The sequence below is a fragment of the Anolis sagrei genome, chromosome 1 (assembly GCF_037176765.1).
Source record: "Anolis sagrei isolate rAnoSag1 chromosome 1, rAnoSag1.mat, whole genome shotgun sequence".
Taxonomy (NCBI): Eukaryota; Metazoa; Chordata; class Lepidosauria; order Squamata; family Dactyloidae; genus Anolis; species Anolis sagrei.
This window is the reverse complement of record NC_090021.1, coordinates 231,180,736-231,196,283: the sequence shown is the minus strand read 5'-3', so window position 1 is coordinate 231,196,283 and position 15,548 is coordinate 231,180,736. Positions and strand designations below refer to the sequence as shown.

The window sequence follows — 15,548 nt, the reverse complement described above, 5'->3', positions numbered from 1 at the left end:
TTCTTCCATAGCTTGAGATCTTCAAGGGAGACTTTTTATCAATTCTGATATCCTAATAGGATAGGGTCTTCAATGGCTTCTCCCAGGCTGAGAAACTCCCTTCTTAGGGACATAAAGATGCCCCCTTCTATCTGTCCTTTCGTCAGGAGGTTCCATTCAAGGAGAGGGGCAGAAAGAGATATAGCATTTGTTCTAAGAGTACAGGGCTTTTCTATTCCAACAAGCTTTTGGGAACTGACTGTTTATGAAGAAGGGGGATGATGATGAAGTTTAAAGTTTAAGGCAGTCCAATAATAAACATTACACATTCTAAAATATGTGATACACAACACAAATATGGAGTGATAGTTTGATGTACTATTTTATTGTTTACATTTTTAACAGATGTGCTTTCAATTTGTTCTCCATTTTGTAGATGGTTTCTATATATCCTAATTATATTTTCCTATACACTGGCTGTCCCCAAGTTACAAACAAGATAGATTTTGTAGGTTTGTTTTTAAGCCGAATTTGTATGCAAGTTGGAAAAGGAACATTTTGTAAATGTATATATTCGCTTCAGATATCATAGGGAAGGGTTAATACCCCTGTGGTGTTTGTTTTTCTGTCTGTGCCCCTGTTCAGAAGATTTCACTTCACTTTCTGTCCCTCTGATAAAAATCTGGCTTGTGGTGGAAATAAGGATGGGAGAAAAAGCTTCAGTGGAGACCCTGTTTCCCCATGAAAATTCTTTCAGGGGTGCATTTTCCTTCCTGTTGTTTCACCGTGTTCTTAACTATGCATCATTTGTAAGTCAAATGTTTGTAACTTGGAGGCTGCCTGCATTTGGGTTTTCTCTCTATATTTTTTCTAATTTCCAATAGTTTCTAGTTTTACTAATCTAGCATGATTTCCAGTTTTGTAAAGAAAGTGAGCCATATACAAATAGAATAAGAGTTTTCTGAGCCACAGCTCTTGGGCAAGTCCTGTAGCTCCTGAGAAAGCCCATCTTCCAGCCAAGCTATATCCAATCCACCCTCCCCTTCCCAAAAAGCCCTGCTGTAAAATAATCCTCATGGTGCCTGTTTGTTGCTCCCATCAGTGTGGAAATTCAATCCCTCGCCTCAGGCACCATCTGTGAACTTCATATTAAGGCTGGAAAGAAATATAGTTACATCCGAGTTTTACCAATTTGCTTGACATTTCAGAGTCAAGTATGCACATTTTATTATACTTTCAGTATGGATTTATGAAATGAGTCTGTGTTTTTGTTCCACCCTGAAATAGGGTAGCTCTTCATAGAGAGCCAGCGGGGTGGCTAAAAGTCTGTTTGGGAAGCCTCTCGCTGAAATCTTGTTATCAGTCTCTTTCAATAGTCAAAGGTGAGTACATATTCTCATAGCCTCATTCAGAGCTTGAAAAGGGTTACTTTCATGGACCACATCTAAAATTGGTCAGACCCTGGGAGCTGTAATAAAAAAAACAAACATCTGATCACAGCACCTCTTCCTCTTCCAAGGTGCAATCTCACCTTAATAATAATATTGATATAATTCACAAGGTTTGTTAGGATCAGTGTGATTATGTATACAATAGATTTAAAGCCAGTGTAGTGTCGTGGTCTGAATGTGGGACTCTAAGGATTCCAAGACACTAGGGTTCAAATTCCCATTCAGCCAGAGAAATTTTCTTGGGCAAGTTATGTTCCCTCAGTCTCAGAAGAAGGTAATGATCACACCACTCTGAATAATCATTGCCAAGAAAACTCCATGACAGGTTCACTTTAATTGCCATAAGTCAGAAATGACTTGAAGGCACACAATAATAAGAAACCTTTAAAGCATTCTTATCTATTATCTGGAACCTGAACATCTGAAATATGCTACAGTATGTGAATCCTAAATATGAATGCTAAAAAGGGCAGAGGATTAGTTTGTACATATCTCTGAGATCAATACCTAATGCATAAGCCTACCTGTTGTGACCAATCACCCTCTGACTCACAGATGGTGACAGAATGCAAAGAAATGAACCTTCAAATAACAACATGTTGACTATGTCCTTTTTTAAAATTGAAAAGCTGTGAATGTTTTTCCTTTCATTGTAATGCCATGGAGTTCTTTGAGCCCAGAAATGAAGCTTTTGATGAATAATCAGTGTTGCCACTCGGCTGGAGGGAAGGAGGATTGGTTCATCTGCATATGCCAATTCATTGATATGTATGAAAATGTTAAAATTGCCCACTGCCTGATGCTGAGGCTGAGTTAAAATTAAAACAAAGTGAGGTGGCACTGGTGAGGTTTAATCTCAATGTGAGGGGAGGGGGAAAGGAGGCATGGAATTGACACAGCTCAGTGCAATGAATGTAATGTCTGATCAAAGGATACATTTCAGAGAATAGCATCTTGGACTAGATTTCTTGGATGCCTGATTGAAATCACCCTGCATAATTTACCCAAGTTGCAGGAATTGTTATTTTACCATCTCTGGTTTTTCCTCTGACCTCAATTGCCTGCAAAGAGGCAGTCATTTAGACACCTTCTTGAGAGCCATTAATAACATCATCAGTTTCTTTTCTCTTAGAGCATATTTACACTACAAAATTATATTGGTTTTATTCAGCTTTAACCTTCTCTAGAGAACCTTGGGAATTGTTATTTTGGTGAAGTTTTAACATGTCTTTTTGGAGTTTCTATGATATCATAAATGCCCTGGAATAATGACACTGAAGAGAACCACTACCCACCCATTATATGTCAAAGAGGACCACAGTCTTTAAGTTGTTGTCTCATAGTCTAGTTCAGAGATGGGCAACACACAGGATGGAAGCAGCTCTCAGGGCCCTTCCAGACATGCCCCAAATGTGGGACTTGTCAAATGATTCCTCAGGAAAACATGAATTAATTAAACACCTGGAAAAGATCAGGACCTTTATGTAGACTTTGTGGGGATTGACTACCAGGAGGACTGCATTCCTGGTTCTTTGGGCTCCATGAGCCCAAGGGAATGAAATGGCACCCCACCCTCCCATCCCAGACTCCCATTTACCCCCCAAACCTTATCTAAGGGGGCTGAGCATGCAGCCAGGATCCTCAGGTAAGTTTCGGGGGTAAATGGGAGGCTGAGGGCTGGCAGCCCTCCCAAGTCAAGGTTGATCCAGGAGGGCATGTAGCCACTCCCCCCCCCAAAGGGAAAACCTAGAATTTGGGGTGGGTGTGGGGCCTGAATCCAGGAGGGAACTGGGATTAACTAATCCCAGTTCCTCCCAGAATTAGGTCCTATGTGGATGGACCCTCTTAGCTTTAATGTTGCTGAGATTTCCTTCAGAGAAACATGCAATCCTGGTGTTCACCCCATGGGGAAAGGGGGATTAAAGTTTGATTTAGAGGAGCCAACATAGTGTAGTAGTTTGAGCATAGAACTGCAACTCAGGTTTTGATTTCATTCTTGGCCATGAAAATTTAGTGGAGATGGATCTACACTGCCATATAATCTAGTTCAAAGCAGATAATCTAGATTTTATATGGTAGTGGGAAGTCTGACTTGGCCACGGTAGTCCACGCTCTGGTTACATCCCGGATTGATTACTGCAATGCGCTCTACGTGGGGTTGCCCTTGAAGACTGCCCGGAAGCTTCAGATGGTCCAGCGCTCGGCAGCCAGGTTGCTAACGGGAGCGGCACTCAGGGAGCATACCACTCCTCTGCTGAGCCAGCTCCACTGGCTGCCAATCTGCTACCGGGCACAATTCAAGGTGCTGGCTTTAGCCTATAAAGCCCTAAACGGTTCTGGCCCCGCTTACCTCTCCGAACGCATCTCCACCTATGAACCGACTAGAACATTAAGATCGTCTGGGGAGGCCCTGCTCTCAATCCCGCCTGCGTCACAGGCGCGCTTGGCGGGGACGAGAGACAGGGCCTTCTCAGTGGTGGCCCCTCGGCTATGGAATGCCTTACCGGCAGACATCAGACAGGCACCTTCGTTGCTGACGTTCCGGAGAATGGTTAAGACCTGGCTTTATGAGCAAGCGTTTGGTTAAGCAGTGCAACCAATCAAAGGAAGACGGTAAATGGAACATAGGAATGGCACAAGGATTATGAGAACGGATCTGATTTCAACTGAGGCGTTATGTTATGTTTGTTTTGTTGATTTGTCTTGTTGATTGTTAATTGTTGTGGATTAATGCTGTTTATCCTGTTTGCTGCATTGTTATGTTTTAATTGCACTGACACTGTTTGATAATTGTACCATGTAAACCGCATTGAGTCGCCTGTTTGGGCTGAAAAATGCGGTATAGAAATAAAGCAAATAAATAAATAAATAAATAGTGTAGATGGGGCCTGGGTGATCTTGGGCAAGTCTCAGTTCCAGAAAACCCCATGATTAGTGTTACCATTAGTCAGAAATAACTCGACACCTTCGAGTTATTTGCATATAATGCACATAATGTTATCAATCAATATGGATGTTATGGTTTGCCTATACTACTTTGTAAAAGGTAGAGGCATACCTCCTTGTGGAAAGGGTGGAGAATCTTTCGGACCCCAGATGTTTGGGACATTGATTTCTAGAAGCTGTGTGGTCAATTGTACAGGATTTGGAGATTGTAGTGCAAATCATCTGGAGAACCAAAGGTTCTCTGACCCAGTCTTAAATCACTTATCACAAGTAGATATATGTTCCTCCATTTCCTGACACATTTTTCTTTCCAGTGTTTGGAGCCCCATGCACCTCCCTTCTCCCATGGCCCTTACCCGTTGTTCCTGACAGGAGACAAAAGTCTGAAAACCAGGAGAGACTCCAAATCCCAACTGATGGATATAGGGTGGCTCATCCTGGCTGTGGATCTGTACCCGAATTCCAGCTTCAAATGATGTCTCATCTACATTGGGAAACAAAGATTCAATTGTCAGGCTGAATGAATCTATGCCCATGTAATACTATGAATCATAGAATCATAGAGTTGGAAGAGACCACATGGGCTATCTTGTCCAACCCCCTGCCATGCAGGAAAAGCACAGTATCCCTGACAGATGGCCATCCAGCCTCTGTTTAAAGGCTTCCAAAGAAGGTGCTTTCACAACACTCTGAGGCAGAGAGTTCCACTGTTGAACAGCTCATACGGTCAGGAAGTTCTTCCTAATGTTCAGGTGGAATCTCCTTTCCTGTAATTTGAATACATTGCTCCGAGTCCTGATTTCACGGGCAGCAGAAAACAAATCTGATCCCTCTTCCTTATGACAGCCTATGGATATAACATATTCATGTTCTCCTTTGCCTTTATACATTGTTGTCCTTTCCAACCATTATGAAGGCAGCTTGTTCCTGCTTCATCAAGAGAACCTATTAGTTTTCAAATATTAAAAATCAATATTTCAGCGATTTAAAATATACTGTTCGGTTATTGCTACATATTAACAATGTTAAAAGATTACATGTACATGCCATCCAAGACCATGGTGTTTCCAAGCATGTTCAATGTACCTTTTTAATATTTTTCATCTCCATGTGCTTTTCCTTGTTTTTCTTTTATTTTGCGAGCACATTGAGTCCCATCTTGAGGGAAAGTCAGGATATAAATAAAACAATACAATACAATACAATACAATACAATACAATACACAACAGATGTGTATTGTTTGAAGTGATGGTGCATGCAAATTGTTAATCATAATAACTATAATCGGATGGCAATATGTATTTCAGTTATGGAATCATAGCCAGTAGTTAGTGGACTCCAACTGTTCCATATACAATGAAGAGTACATCATCCTTCAGCCTTTCTTACCATCAGGTGTATTGGGCAAAGGGAGTCTGTTCAGTTGCAGATCAGGGTGCAAAGAAGGTAAGGCTTCCAGCCCCTTCCACCAGTCAGTGAAACTGTTACAATCAGAAGCAGATTCCATGTTGCAATTCCTTTTTGCAGCTTTGCTTGCTGGCAGGAGGAGAGTTGGAAATGCCATCCTCCTTGCTCCCCTATAGGCAGCAAAACTGGCCCTCTGTGCCCAATGTGGATGCTGGCTGTTATGATGGGCCAGGTGGGATAAATCCAGAGATGCTACTTGCTTATACATATGTAACTGCATAGCCAATGTAGAGGATATCTTTAGTTGGGTTTTTAAATATAATATATAATAATTTTAGAAATGCTTGGAAAGGGAGAGAGGTACGGCTATTTTTATTGAAGTATCATATTTCTTCAATTGTTGAAAAGGTGTATAGTTTTTACTATTAATTTCTACTAGATATATTCTGATCATATTTAGTTAACTATGACATTACCCCCAGGTAGCTATCCAGCTGACAGCCCATTTGCTTTAGAGTCTAGACCAGGCCTCTTCAACCAGCAGCCCTCTGGGTATTTTGGACTTCAGCTCCCAGAATTCCTGACAATTGAACAAGATGGCAAGGGCTCCTGGGAGTTGTAGGCCTAAAAAAACTTGAAAGGCCACTAGTTGAAGAGGTCTGGCCTAGACAATTATATCTATGATCCATATCAGAGGGAACAGCGTAGTAAGAGAGAGGACTGGGTAAAGCAGTTTAATGGTACAGATCAGAGGTCCTGAAAAATGACTCCAGAGCACCCTCCCTTTGGCTTCCACCCAGTACCATTCCCGTTCTTACTGGTCTCTCTCCAGATGGGCAGATACTCCTCCTGCTGAATGTCCAACATGATTTCCAGCCCATTGCCCATCCCGCTCTGGCGAGTCACCCGTGGTTTATTTCGGTCGCCGTTGAATGTGTAGCATTTCCCATAGCGTGTGTAGACCTGTGAAGAGACGGCAGATTAGAGGGAATTATCAAGCCCAAAACTGTATCAAATAATATTCATGCCAATGGTGCTGGAAGGAAGAGGAAGGCTGCCCACTCTTCTCTGCCAGGTTCCTGGCCTGAAGTTGGAATAATCATCTCTCAGCTTTTCGTGCTCTTGGCTCATCCATCCATTCTGACAACATAGCTTTTTGACCAATCCTTATGGCTGGCAAAGTTTACATTACTCCTATCGGTGCCATCTAGTATGGCCAATGAAGGCACTTTGAGAACTGTTATTTAAAATAACATCCAGAGGGACAAAGCCCAATCTATACATATTAAGCTTCCCAGCCCAATCTATACATATTAAGTATTGAGAAATGCAAGAGAAGGGATGAGTCTGAACTCATGTCCTATTGGCAGACTTCCCAAAAGTCATTTGGTGGGCTACTAGATGCTGGTCTAAATAGGCCCTTGCTCTTATCCAGCAGGGCACTTTCTGTGTGTCTTATACAATTCATCAGGTTGTTTCTCCAACTGCTTCAAATACATCAAGGGAAAACCTCCTCTGCATAGTAGAGGTGGATATAAAAATCTTGATCCAAGTCAGAGAGGAGCAAGACTGTATAGCTCAAAGGTTGGAGGAGATGCATTTAGCTGAAAAGGAGCCTGCATTTCTCAGAGCGTTAGATGACATGCCTGGCTGCTAGGCTTCCCAGAGGCATCTACTTGGGAAATGTGAGAAAGCCAATATTGGAAAAGCCAGGCTTTCAGTTGGAACCAGCAAGTATCCTCTTATGATTTTATGTCAAACGCCATGTAGCATGAAATCTCGGACATTTCAAGTATATGGAGAAAAGATATCAACTCCTTAAAAATCAGGGAGTGGTGGATAGGGGAAAAAAGAGATGAGAAAAATACAGCAGTCTGCAAAATCACTTCCAATACAGGTTAAAATGAAATGGACATTAGCAAGATAAGAACAGATATGAAATATCTAGGAGGTGGTCTTCTACAAACCGCACTGAAGACATCCATCCACACCCAAAATGCTGAAAAAAATCCAGCTGCTCCCCCCCCACCCCCCGCCACCCAGAGAAATGATTTCCCCATTTGCGGTCACTAGATACACACACTACTCTGACCATCATAGTCCAAGCATCTTAAAACCACATACTACTTCCAATTTATATCAAAAACAAACAAGGAGATTATTAAGGGAGAAATCAAGTACAGTCAGAGTTGAGACACTAGGGAAGAAGCAATATCGACTGCTAAGAAAACAAAACTGAAGTGGAAGCTGTTACCTATATTTCAACGCTTTTGAAAAATCAAACCCAGCTCTCTTACCAGCCTCCAGATCCACATTTAGATTTCTTACAGTCCCAATCCACTGCAGTGGGACACATTACTTCTCAGTGAAAAATAGCACTCAATTTCTTTCAAACCTTTTGTTTTCCCCTCACATGCCATGCAATCCTTCCCCTCCTCCCAAACCATCTTGTTCAGGATTGATCCATAGATTTCACCCGCCTTCTCTGTGATCAGCTAAAACCTCTTAAAGAAAAAAAAAGTGAGCAGGGCATCAAATTATCAGGTAGTAGAATACCACCTTGCGGTGTGTCTTCAGGTCATTTCAGACTTATGGCGGCTTTATCATGGGGTTCTCTTAGCAAGATTTGTTCAGAAGGGGTTTGCCCTTGCCTTCTTCTGAGGCTGAGAGTGTGTGACTTGCCCAAGATCACTCAGTGGTTTCCATAGCTGAGTATGGATTTGAACCTGGTCTCCCAGTTTTCTAAGTCAACACTCAAACCATCACATCACATTGACTCTCTTCCCGAGCCTATGGTCAGATGCAAATCCATGGATATTTGCTGGGTGAGGCAGATCAATACCTCCACCACAGTCAACTACATAGTACTCCAAATTCATCAGTATATTTTGAGCTGGCAATCCCACAAGTGCCTCTCGTCTCTCTTAGTGACAAGAACAGTTCAATAATACGAAACTAAATAAAATTTGCTATGCCTTTGTAACACTTAAAGCTATCTGCTTGAGATGACTGCCTCATTCTAATAGTATGTCCAGCATACTTGTTGTTTGAGATTTCTCTGCTGAAGAAGTCAACTTATTTGGATGTCCCAATCACCTGGAAACTGATGTATGAGCAATTTTTTCACATATAGGATTTTTAATTACACCACACAATTGTTACAATAATCTTAGATTAGTACCAAGTGACTCAAGGTAGCAGATGCCTCTGTGGCAACCATATTCTTGTGGCTATATTTGTCATGAAGCTCAACTGCCCAAATTTGTAGCCAATAGTCTGAGAATCAAGGAATATGAGTCATGTATTAAGTAGTTTATTTGTCAGAGGGAGCAATGTTGTCTCTCTGCAGGATACAAGGGGGCTGAATTTGGAAGGTTTTGGAGTATCAAAGGGAAGGACACTGTATAGCTTTGGAAACTTCTGGACTTCCTCTCACAGCAATATGGCTACTGACCATGGTGGCTGAAAGATCCCGGCAGCCATCTTCTGAAAGCTAACTTTTCCAGGCTCTAGGCCAGTGATACAAGGAGAACAACAGCTTCTCTGGCCATGTTTTCCTACTATCTTATAGGGTGCAGTTTGCTTCTTGTGTTTGTACTTTTAAGGAATTTTATTTGTGAAGTCATTCATTAAAATATAATAATTCCCTCCCCAAGGTACTGCTAATTATTAGTGAGAATCAAGAAGGCATCAAAACACTATAAAACAATATCCTAGGAAAATCATCTACATGTGAAGACATGATACACTATCATGCACAATCCCCCTTGCAGAATAGTAGCACTGTACAACATACATCAGAGAATAGGTCAGGTTGTGCAGTATGCAGCCACAATGCACAGCATGACTATATGTACAACTCTGCTTCTTCTGCTGTCAACAGAATATATCTGTTGTGCTATGGAAAAATAATTTGCCCCACATGAGTAGCATAACTTACATATCTTTAAGAACTGCCAGCAAGAGTAAAATAATCCTACAACACAAACACAGGTATGAAACAGCTTCAAGGAGTAACTAGGCTGTTTTCCTATGCTGCTACACCTATCACACCATCTTATTTCCTCCACCCCCCAAACTAGTTACAGAATGGAAGCCACTCACAGGGGTGAAGTCTTGGGGCCCACAGGGTTTGCCCTGGAAGTGACACTCCAGCAGCATGTCCTCAATCTGATGGCCCAGGCGATGGAAGAAGCTCTCCATTGTATGCGGAGAAAGTCGAGGTGGCAGGAATCGCGTATAGTTGCCCAGGTGTATGAGCCAGGGGCGTTGCTCTTCAGGCAGCTCTTCCAGGACACTGGGGAGCAGGGAGCGGTTCTCATAGGTCAGCCCCAGCCAGTGCCCAACGGAGTACAGATCAGGCCTTGTGAGCTGGAGGAAGCGAACTGGGTTGTGGTTGCAGAAGGTGACTGCAGGGAAGTGCATCAGGGGGTCCCAAAGCATGTGGGCTTTGGTGTGGACTGGCTTAGAGCGCAGGTATTGCATCCGATTGGCTGACCATGTGCACAGCAGCCCCACAGAAGCCAAGAAGGCCCCACTCCAGAGGAGGCGCTGGGGCCAAGACTGCTGGCGGGAGCCCATGTAGTGCAGCCCATGCAGCTTGGTCACACGCAGGAAGCGGGAGGTCGCTTGTGCCAGGGAGCCATCCAAATGGGGCCGAGGAGGAGACCCATCTGGGCAACAGGAAAGGGGCATCTTCTCAACCACAAAGGGATCCCCAGTTCAACCGATGTCGTGGCAGAGCCCAGAGGCAAGGCGTCCTAGATCTTTCCTGGGGCTCCACCTAAGGGGAACTGAGATTCTCATCTGCAATGTTTTGCTTTCTGCAGGGAGCCCACAGTCCCCTCCACCACGGTGTGCCAATTGTGTCATTTACCTCTAGCTGCTGTGTGATTTGCAATAGGAGGAGCAAACCCTTCCCAACATTAGCACCTTCCCCCCAGTGCCCTTAATTTTTCAAACCCCCTTTAAACAAATTTCCTGTGACGAAACCTGATATGACATACCCCTCAGCTCCCTCAGTATGTCTCCCCTTCCCCACCTCCTTTTATTTAGGGCCCAGCATATCCCAAATTTTATGTTTCATTTGCCCACCCAAATCCTGTACTCCCACATCACAGCCCATAGCACCATTTAATCAATATTGCCTCCAACATGCAGGGTTGGAAGATGTTTACAGTGTTCAAAGGGAAGCACTGTCAGTTCTTTGCAGACATCACAGGTACTGTGGCAGCCCTGAAGACCTTGCTTGTTAGTGTTAAGGAGTGACAACAGTATAACAGTGTGTTCTCTCTGCCTCCCAGCCCTCAGCAGCACAGCCAATAGGAGGCTTTTGCTAGGAAAAGCTTTAGGAGCCTAAAATTCCTGCTGTTTGTTTAACTCCACAGCCCATGGGCGGGTGCTTGTGGTGCAGTTCAGAGAAATAGCAACTTGTACCATCCTCACGTGACGGCTATAGAATGCTACACTCTGTGGCTTTGATGTGTGCTGCCTGGGACAGGATGTGTCATATTGGCACTAAAATAAAACTGCTGTTTTATTTTGGGACGATTGTCTCGATGGTCTTTCTGTGCTATTATCATCTTGCCATTGTTGAGGACACAAATTGGTATTATAGTAATGTTGAAATAGTATAATTGCAAAATGAGCTAGCCCATGAAAGCTTACACTATACACAAACGTACAATTGTGAAGTGAGTTAAATTCCATGAAAGCTTATACTGTAAACCAATGTACACACACCCAAACACACGAACGTTTGCTTTTATGATGGGGGACAATTTTGAATGTATAGGGAGCTTTGCATTTTCATAATAGGGAATCATTTTGTTGTTGTTGTTCTTGTTTTCAGACTAAATTCTCTCCCCATATCATACCCGCACAGCTCTTCAGAAGGGGACATGAGAGAAGCCTCCTTGCAGGATTGCAAGATATCCGGGCGTCCCCTGGGCAACGCCTTCGTAGACGGCTGATTCTCTCACTCCAGAAGTGACCAGAAGTGACTTGCAGCATGCAAGCAAGCAAGCAAAACAACCAACAGACCTTTTCAGGACCAATCATGACAATAATCTCAATCAACATTGAAGGCATGTCAGCTGCCAAAGAACAACTGCTCCATGAACTGTGCCGAGATAAGAAATGCGATGTGCTGTGTGTTCATGAAATACACAGGGATGAACAACAGAAACGACCAAAAGTTCCAGGAATGGTCTTAGTAGTGGAAAGACAACATGCACAGTACGGAAGCACTGTCTTTGTCAAATCAGGCCTCCAAGTCAGCAATGCCCACAACACTGAAGAAAACAATATAGAGGTTATAACAGTAGAGCTTAATAACATCACCATCACCTCTGTGTACAATATTTAATTCCCTGACATGACCAAAAAAAAAAAAAGCAGCTCTTCAGAGTTTGGGAGACAGACCATCATACGCCACTTCTATTTAAGTCAGCTGGGAAGAGAATTCCCACTTTACGTATACTGAGCTATACTGTTCTCAGGAGCTGAGCTTGGGAAATTAACTCCTGAACTACAATTCCCACAATCCCTATGGCTGGGGCCTCTGAGAGATATAGTCCAAAAGAGCACTTTTTCAAGCTCTGCTATGGTGAATGTCATGCCTGGAAGGAGGTGGATTTCTCTTTTTGCATTAAGCAATCACTCAGGCAGGAGGGGTTTTCCTGGGAGCAAGTAGTTTATCACATTATCATCACCAACCCTCCCATCCACCTGGCAGAGATATTCATTAGGCACTTGCTCAAGGCTCTGATATTCCCTCCATAGATTGGAGGTGGGAGATCTCCAGGGCCCTATTCACTCATTCAGACAGACTGTTGAATCAACACTCGAAAAAGGGAGTGTATTAGCTCTGCCAGTTCCGCATGTGGACATTGGTGAGCCAGAACAGGAGACCTTCCATGGCACAAGGGCGCCTTTTCCCTATCTAAGTATAGCTCTGATTGCGATACAGAGTCTCTTGTTGCAGCATAGGTTACTCTTCAGAGGGTAGTTTCCATTTCCACACTCTCCCCCATACTTCTCCCTTATGTTCTGTTGAAGTCACAATTTTCTCCCATAAGAAGTTCTTGAAAGCACCCAAAAGCCATTGGCATTACCTGGATTTTAGATTTTGTCAAGACTGGTCATGCAGACTTCACTCACAAATATGGTGTCCCTTTCATGTGCAGTAAGGAATACTGAGCAGACTGGCTTAGCACAATTTGCATCTCACTTGTATTGCTCCCCTCCCCCATACCAAGTATATAAAACAAAGTATACAAAACCTAACTGGACTTGTAGTCGTGTTCCTTACTGCACATGAGAAAAGTAGAATAGTACAGGAGGTACAAACAGCACATCCAAGAACATAATAGTCTGCTTCTCTAGTACCTTTTGCCTCTTTCCTGGCCTTCAGTGTTTCCTACCAGAGGTGTGTGCCTCACTCTACTCTCTGTACCACAGGAAAGCCAATAATTCATCATTTCTGCCCATACTAATAGATAGCATTCAATTACATAATTGTATTAGTCTAGAACAGGCCTGCACAACCCTAAAGATGTTTTGGACTTCAACTTGCAGAATTCTTGACCACTGGAGAAGCTGGATAGGGCTCTTGGGAGTTGGGCCCCTTCCACACAGCTGAATACAATCCCACATTATCTGCTTTCAGTTGGAATATATAGCAGCGTGGACTCAGATAACCCACTTAAAAGCGGATACTGTGAGATTTTCTGCCTTGATATTCTGGGTTATATGGCTGTGTGGAAGGGCATTTGGAAGTTCAAAACACCTAGAGGGCCACAGGTTGTGCAGGCCTGGTTTGGAATATCCATGTGCTAAGTAGGCTGCTCTAGCTGCTTAATGTGGGACCATAACAGTGCCATAGAGAGTTCAGCCCAGTGGCTGTGGCAGCCATCAAACTCAACTCAAGTCAATCCTGAGCACAATGCTCCAGACTGGCCTGTAGTGATTGTTGTGGCTGCCACTTGCACCAGGTGGAGGTCGACTAAAATGATCAAGGGTCTGGAGAACAAGCCCTATGAGAAGTGGCTTAAAGAGCTGGGCTTGTTTAGCCTGAAGAAGAGAAGGTTGAGAGGAGTCATGATAGCCATGTATAAATATGTGAGAGGTAGTCACAGGGAGGAGGGAGCAAGCTTGTTTTCTGCTGCCCTAGAGACTAGGATGCGGAACAGTGGCTTCAAACTACAAGAAAGGAGATTCCACCTGAACATGAGGAAGAACTTACTGACTGTGAGAGCCATTCAGCAGTGGAACTCTCTGCCCCGGAGTGTGGTGGAGGTTCCTTCTTTGGAAGCTTTTAAACAAAGGCTGGATGGCCATCTGTCAGGGTGTTTTGAATACAATATACCTGCTTCTTGGCAGGGGGTTGGACTGGATGTCCCATGAGGTCTTTTCCAACTCTATGATCCTATGATTCTAGGTCAAACCCTCTATGACACTGTGTTGGTGTCAAGCTGGGCCAAGGCCACGTCAGTGCTATTGGGCCCTCCTCTTGTGATTTGTGTTGCTGCTACTCTCTGCTAGCCACTGAGCTCCTTGCAAGTATCTGGCCATTGCGGTAACGTCTGCTGAGATCAGAGTAGGGCATCTGCACAATTAGCAAGGAATTAGTATAGCAACCTCCTTCTTCCTGCTGATCATGTAGACACCCCATTGTGACTTCAGTAGACATGACCATAATGGCCAAATGCTTTCAGGGAGCTCCATTGCTATTGAAAAGTGACAGTGGCCACACAGGGACAATCTACCCCTTGGGTGGTGACCGTGGATTGGGCTAAAATAGACTTTACCCCACTAGCCAGACAACCACAAACTCCACAATATCACATGTGTAGAACAAAGTCTGATTAAGGGACAAAATCCCAGGATAGTTACTGAAAATCCCCTTTGTACTATGAAGACTATCAGTGTCACATTTGCAGCAAGTGTGGGTTTTTTTTAGCCTGTATAGACATGCTACCTACTTTGTTCTCTCAGGTACTACAAGATCCCTTTGCATACTAATAGGTTGTTAGATCATTAAGACGATGAGGACCACCTTGCCAAGGTGATGAAATACCAATTTAGAGGCCATGTTTGGGCCTAAGTGGGTGATAAGAGTGCCAGGAAGTCAGAGCCCAACTCACTTGTCACAGGCTCTTCCTCCACCTGCCTGCTGATGCCGTTCTGTGTTCCCCACCCACTCTCCCCCTCCTCGAAACTCTTCCTGTCTGTTGCTGTTGTTCCTGTCACTCCCGGAGGCTCTCAAGTGGCTGCCTGCCAGCTTGCCCCTGTCTAGCTTGCAGGTTGCCTAACGAGCCCTTCCTGATTACACACTCCACTCATTACTGCCCTAATTCTGCATCACAATTAATTGTGGTAATTAATAAATATTGATTACAGCCAACAATTAGAGCTGATCTCCCTCAGTAATTAAACACTGCAGAAGTACCAGCCTCCTCTGCTGTTGACCTTGCTTTCTCCTTCAAGAGTTTGGGAGGGAGGACTCCCACCCCACAAAGACTGGGGGCAATGGGGTGCCAAAGTCTAATAAGACTTTATAAATAAGACTTCATCCTTTAATAAGATTATATTTGCACATATTTCACATTTTGCATGTAGTTTACATTCATTTAAAATATGTAAGCCAGAGAACTGCTTTGAAAAACACATCTGCCGGCTACTCCGGCCTTTCTGAGAGGGGTGCCAACTTCTATTTCTTGTACAGCTCTCATGCCCTTAAGATTTTTGCCTGCCGGATGTAT

General features: G+C 43.6%; 1 protein-coding gene across 3 annotated transcripts in view; it reads right to left on the bottom strand.

Moving 5' to 3' along the window:
• The window catches only part of ASIC4 (acid sensing ion channel subunit family member 4), a 321,232-nt gene that overhangs the window by 27,851 nt on the left and 277,833 nt on the right, over nt 1-15,548 (bottom strand). For 2 of the 3 annotated variants that reach the window (XM_067460863.1, XM_060772848.2), the window contains exons 2-3: nt 6,603-6,747; nt 4,733-4,860 (exon numbers count right to left, since the gene is read on the bottom strand). In XM_067460863.1, the coding sequence (XP_067316964.1) occupies nt 4,733-4,860; nt 6,603-6,747 (273 nt within the window). Of the gene's footprint in view, nt 1-4,732; nt 4,861-6,602; nt 6,748-9,888; nt 10,560-15,548 lie in introns of those variants that run through there. The other variant, XM_060772845.2, reaches the window with a different exon arrangement.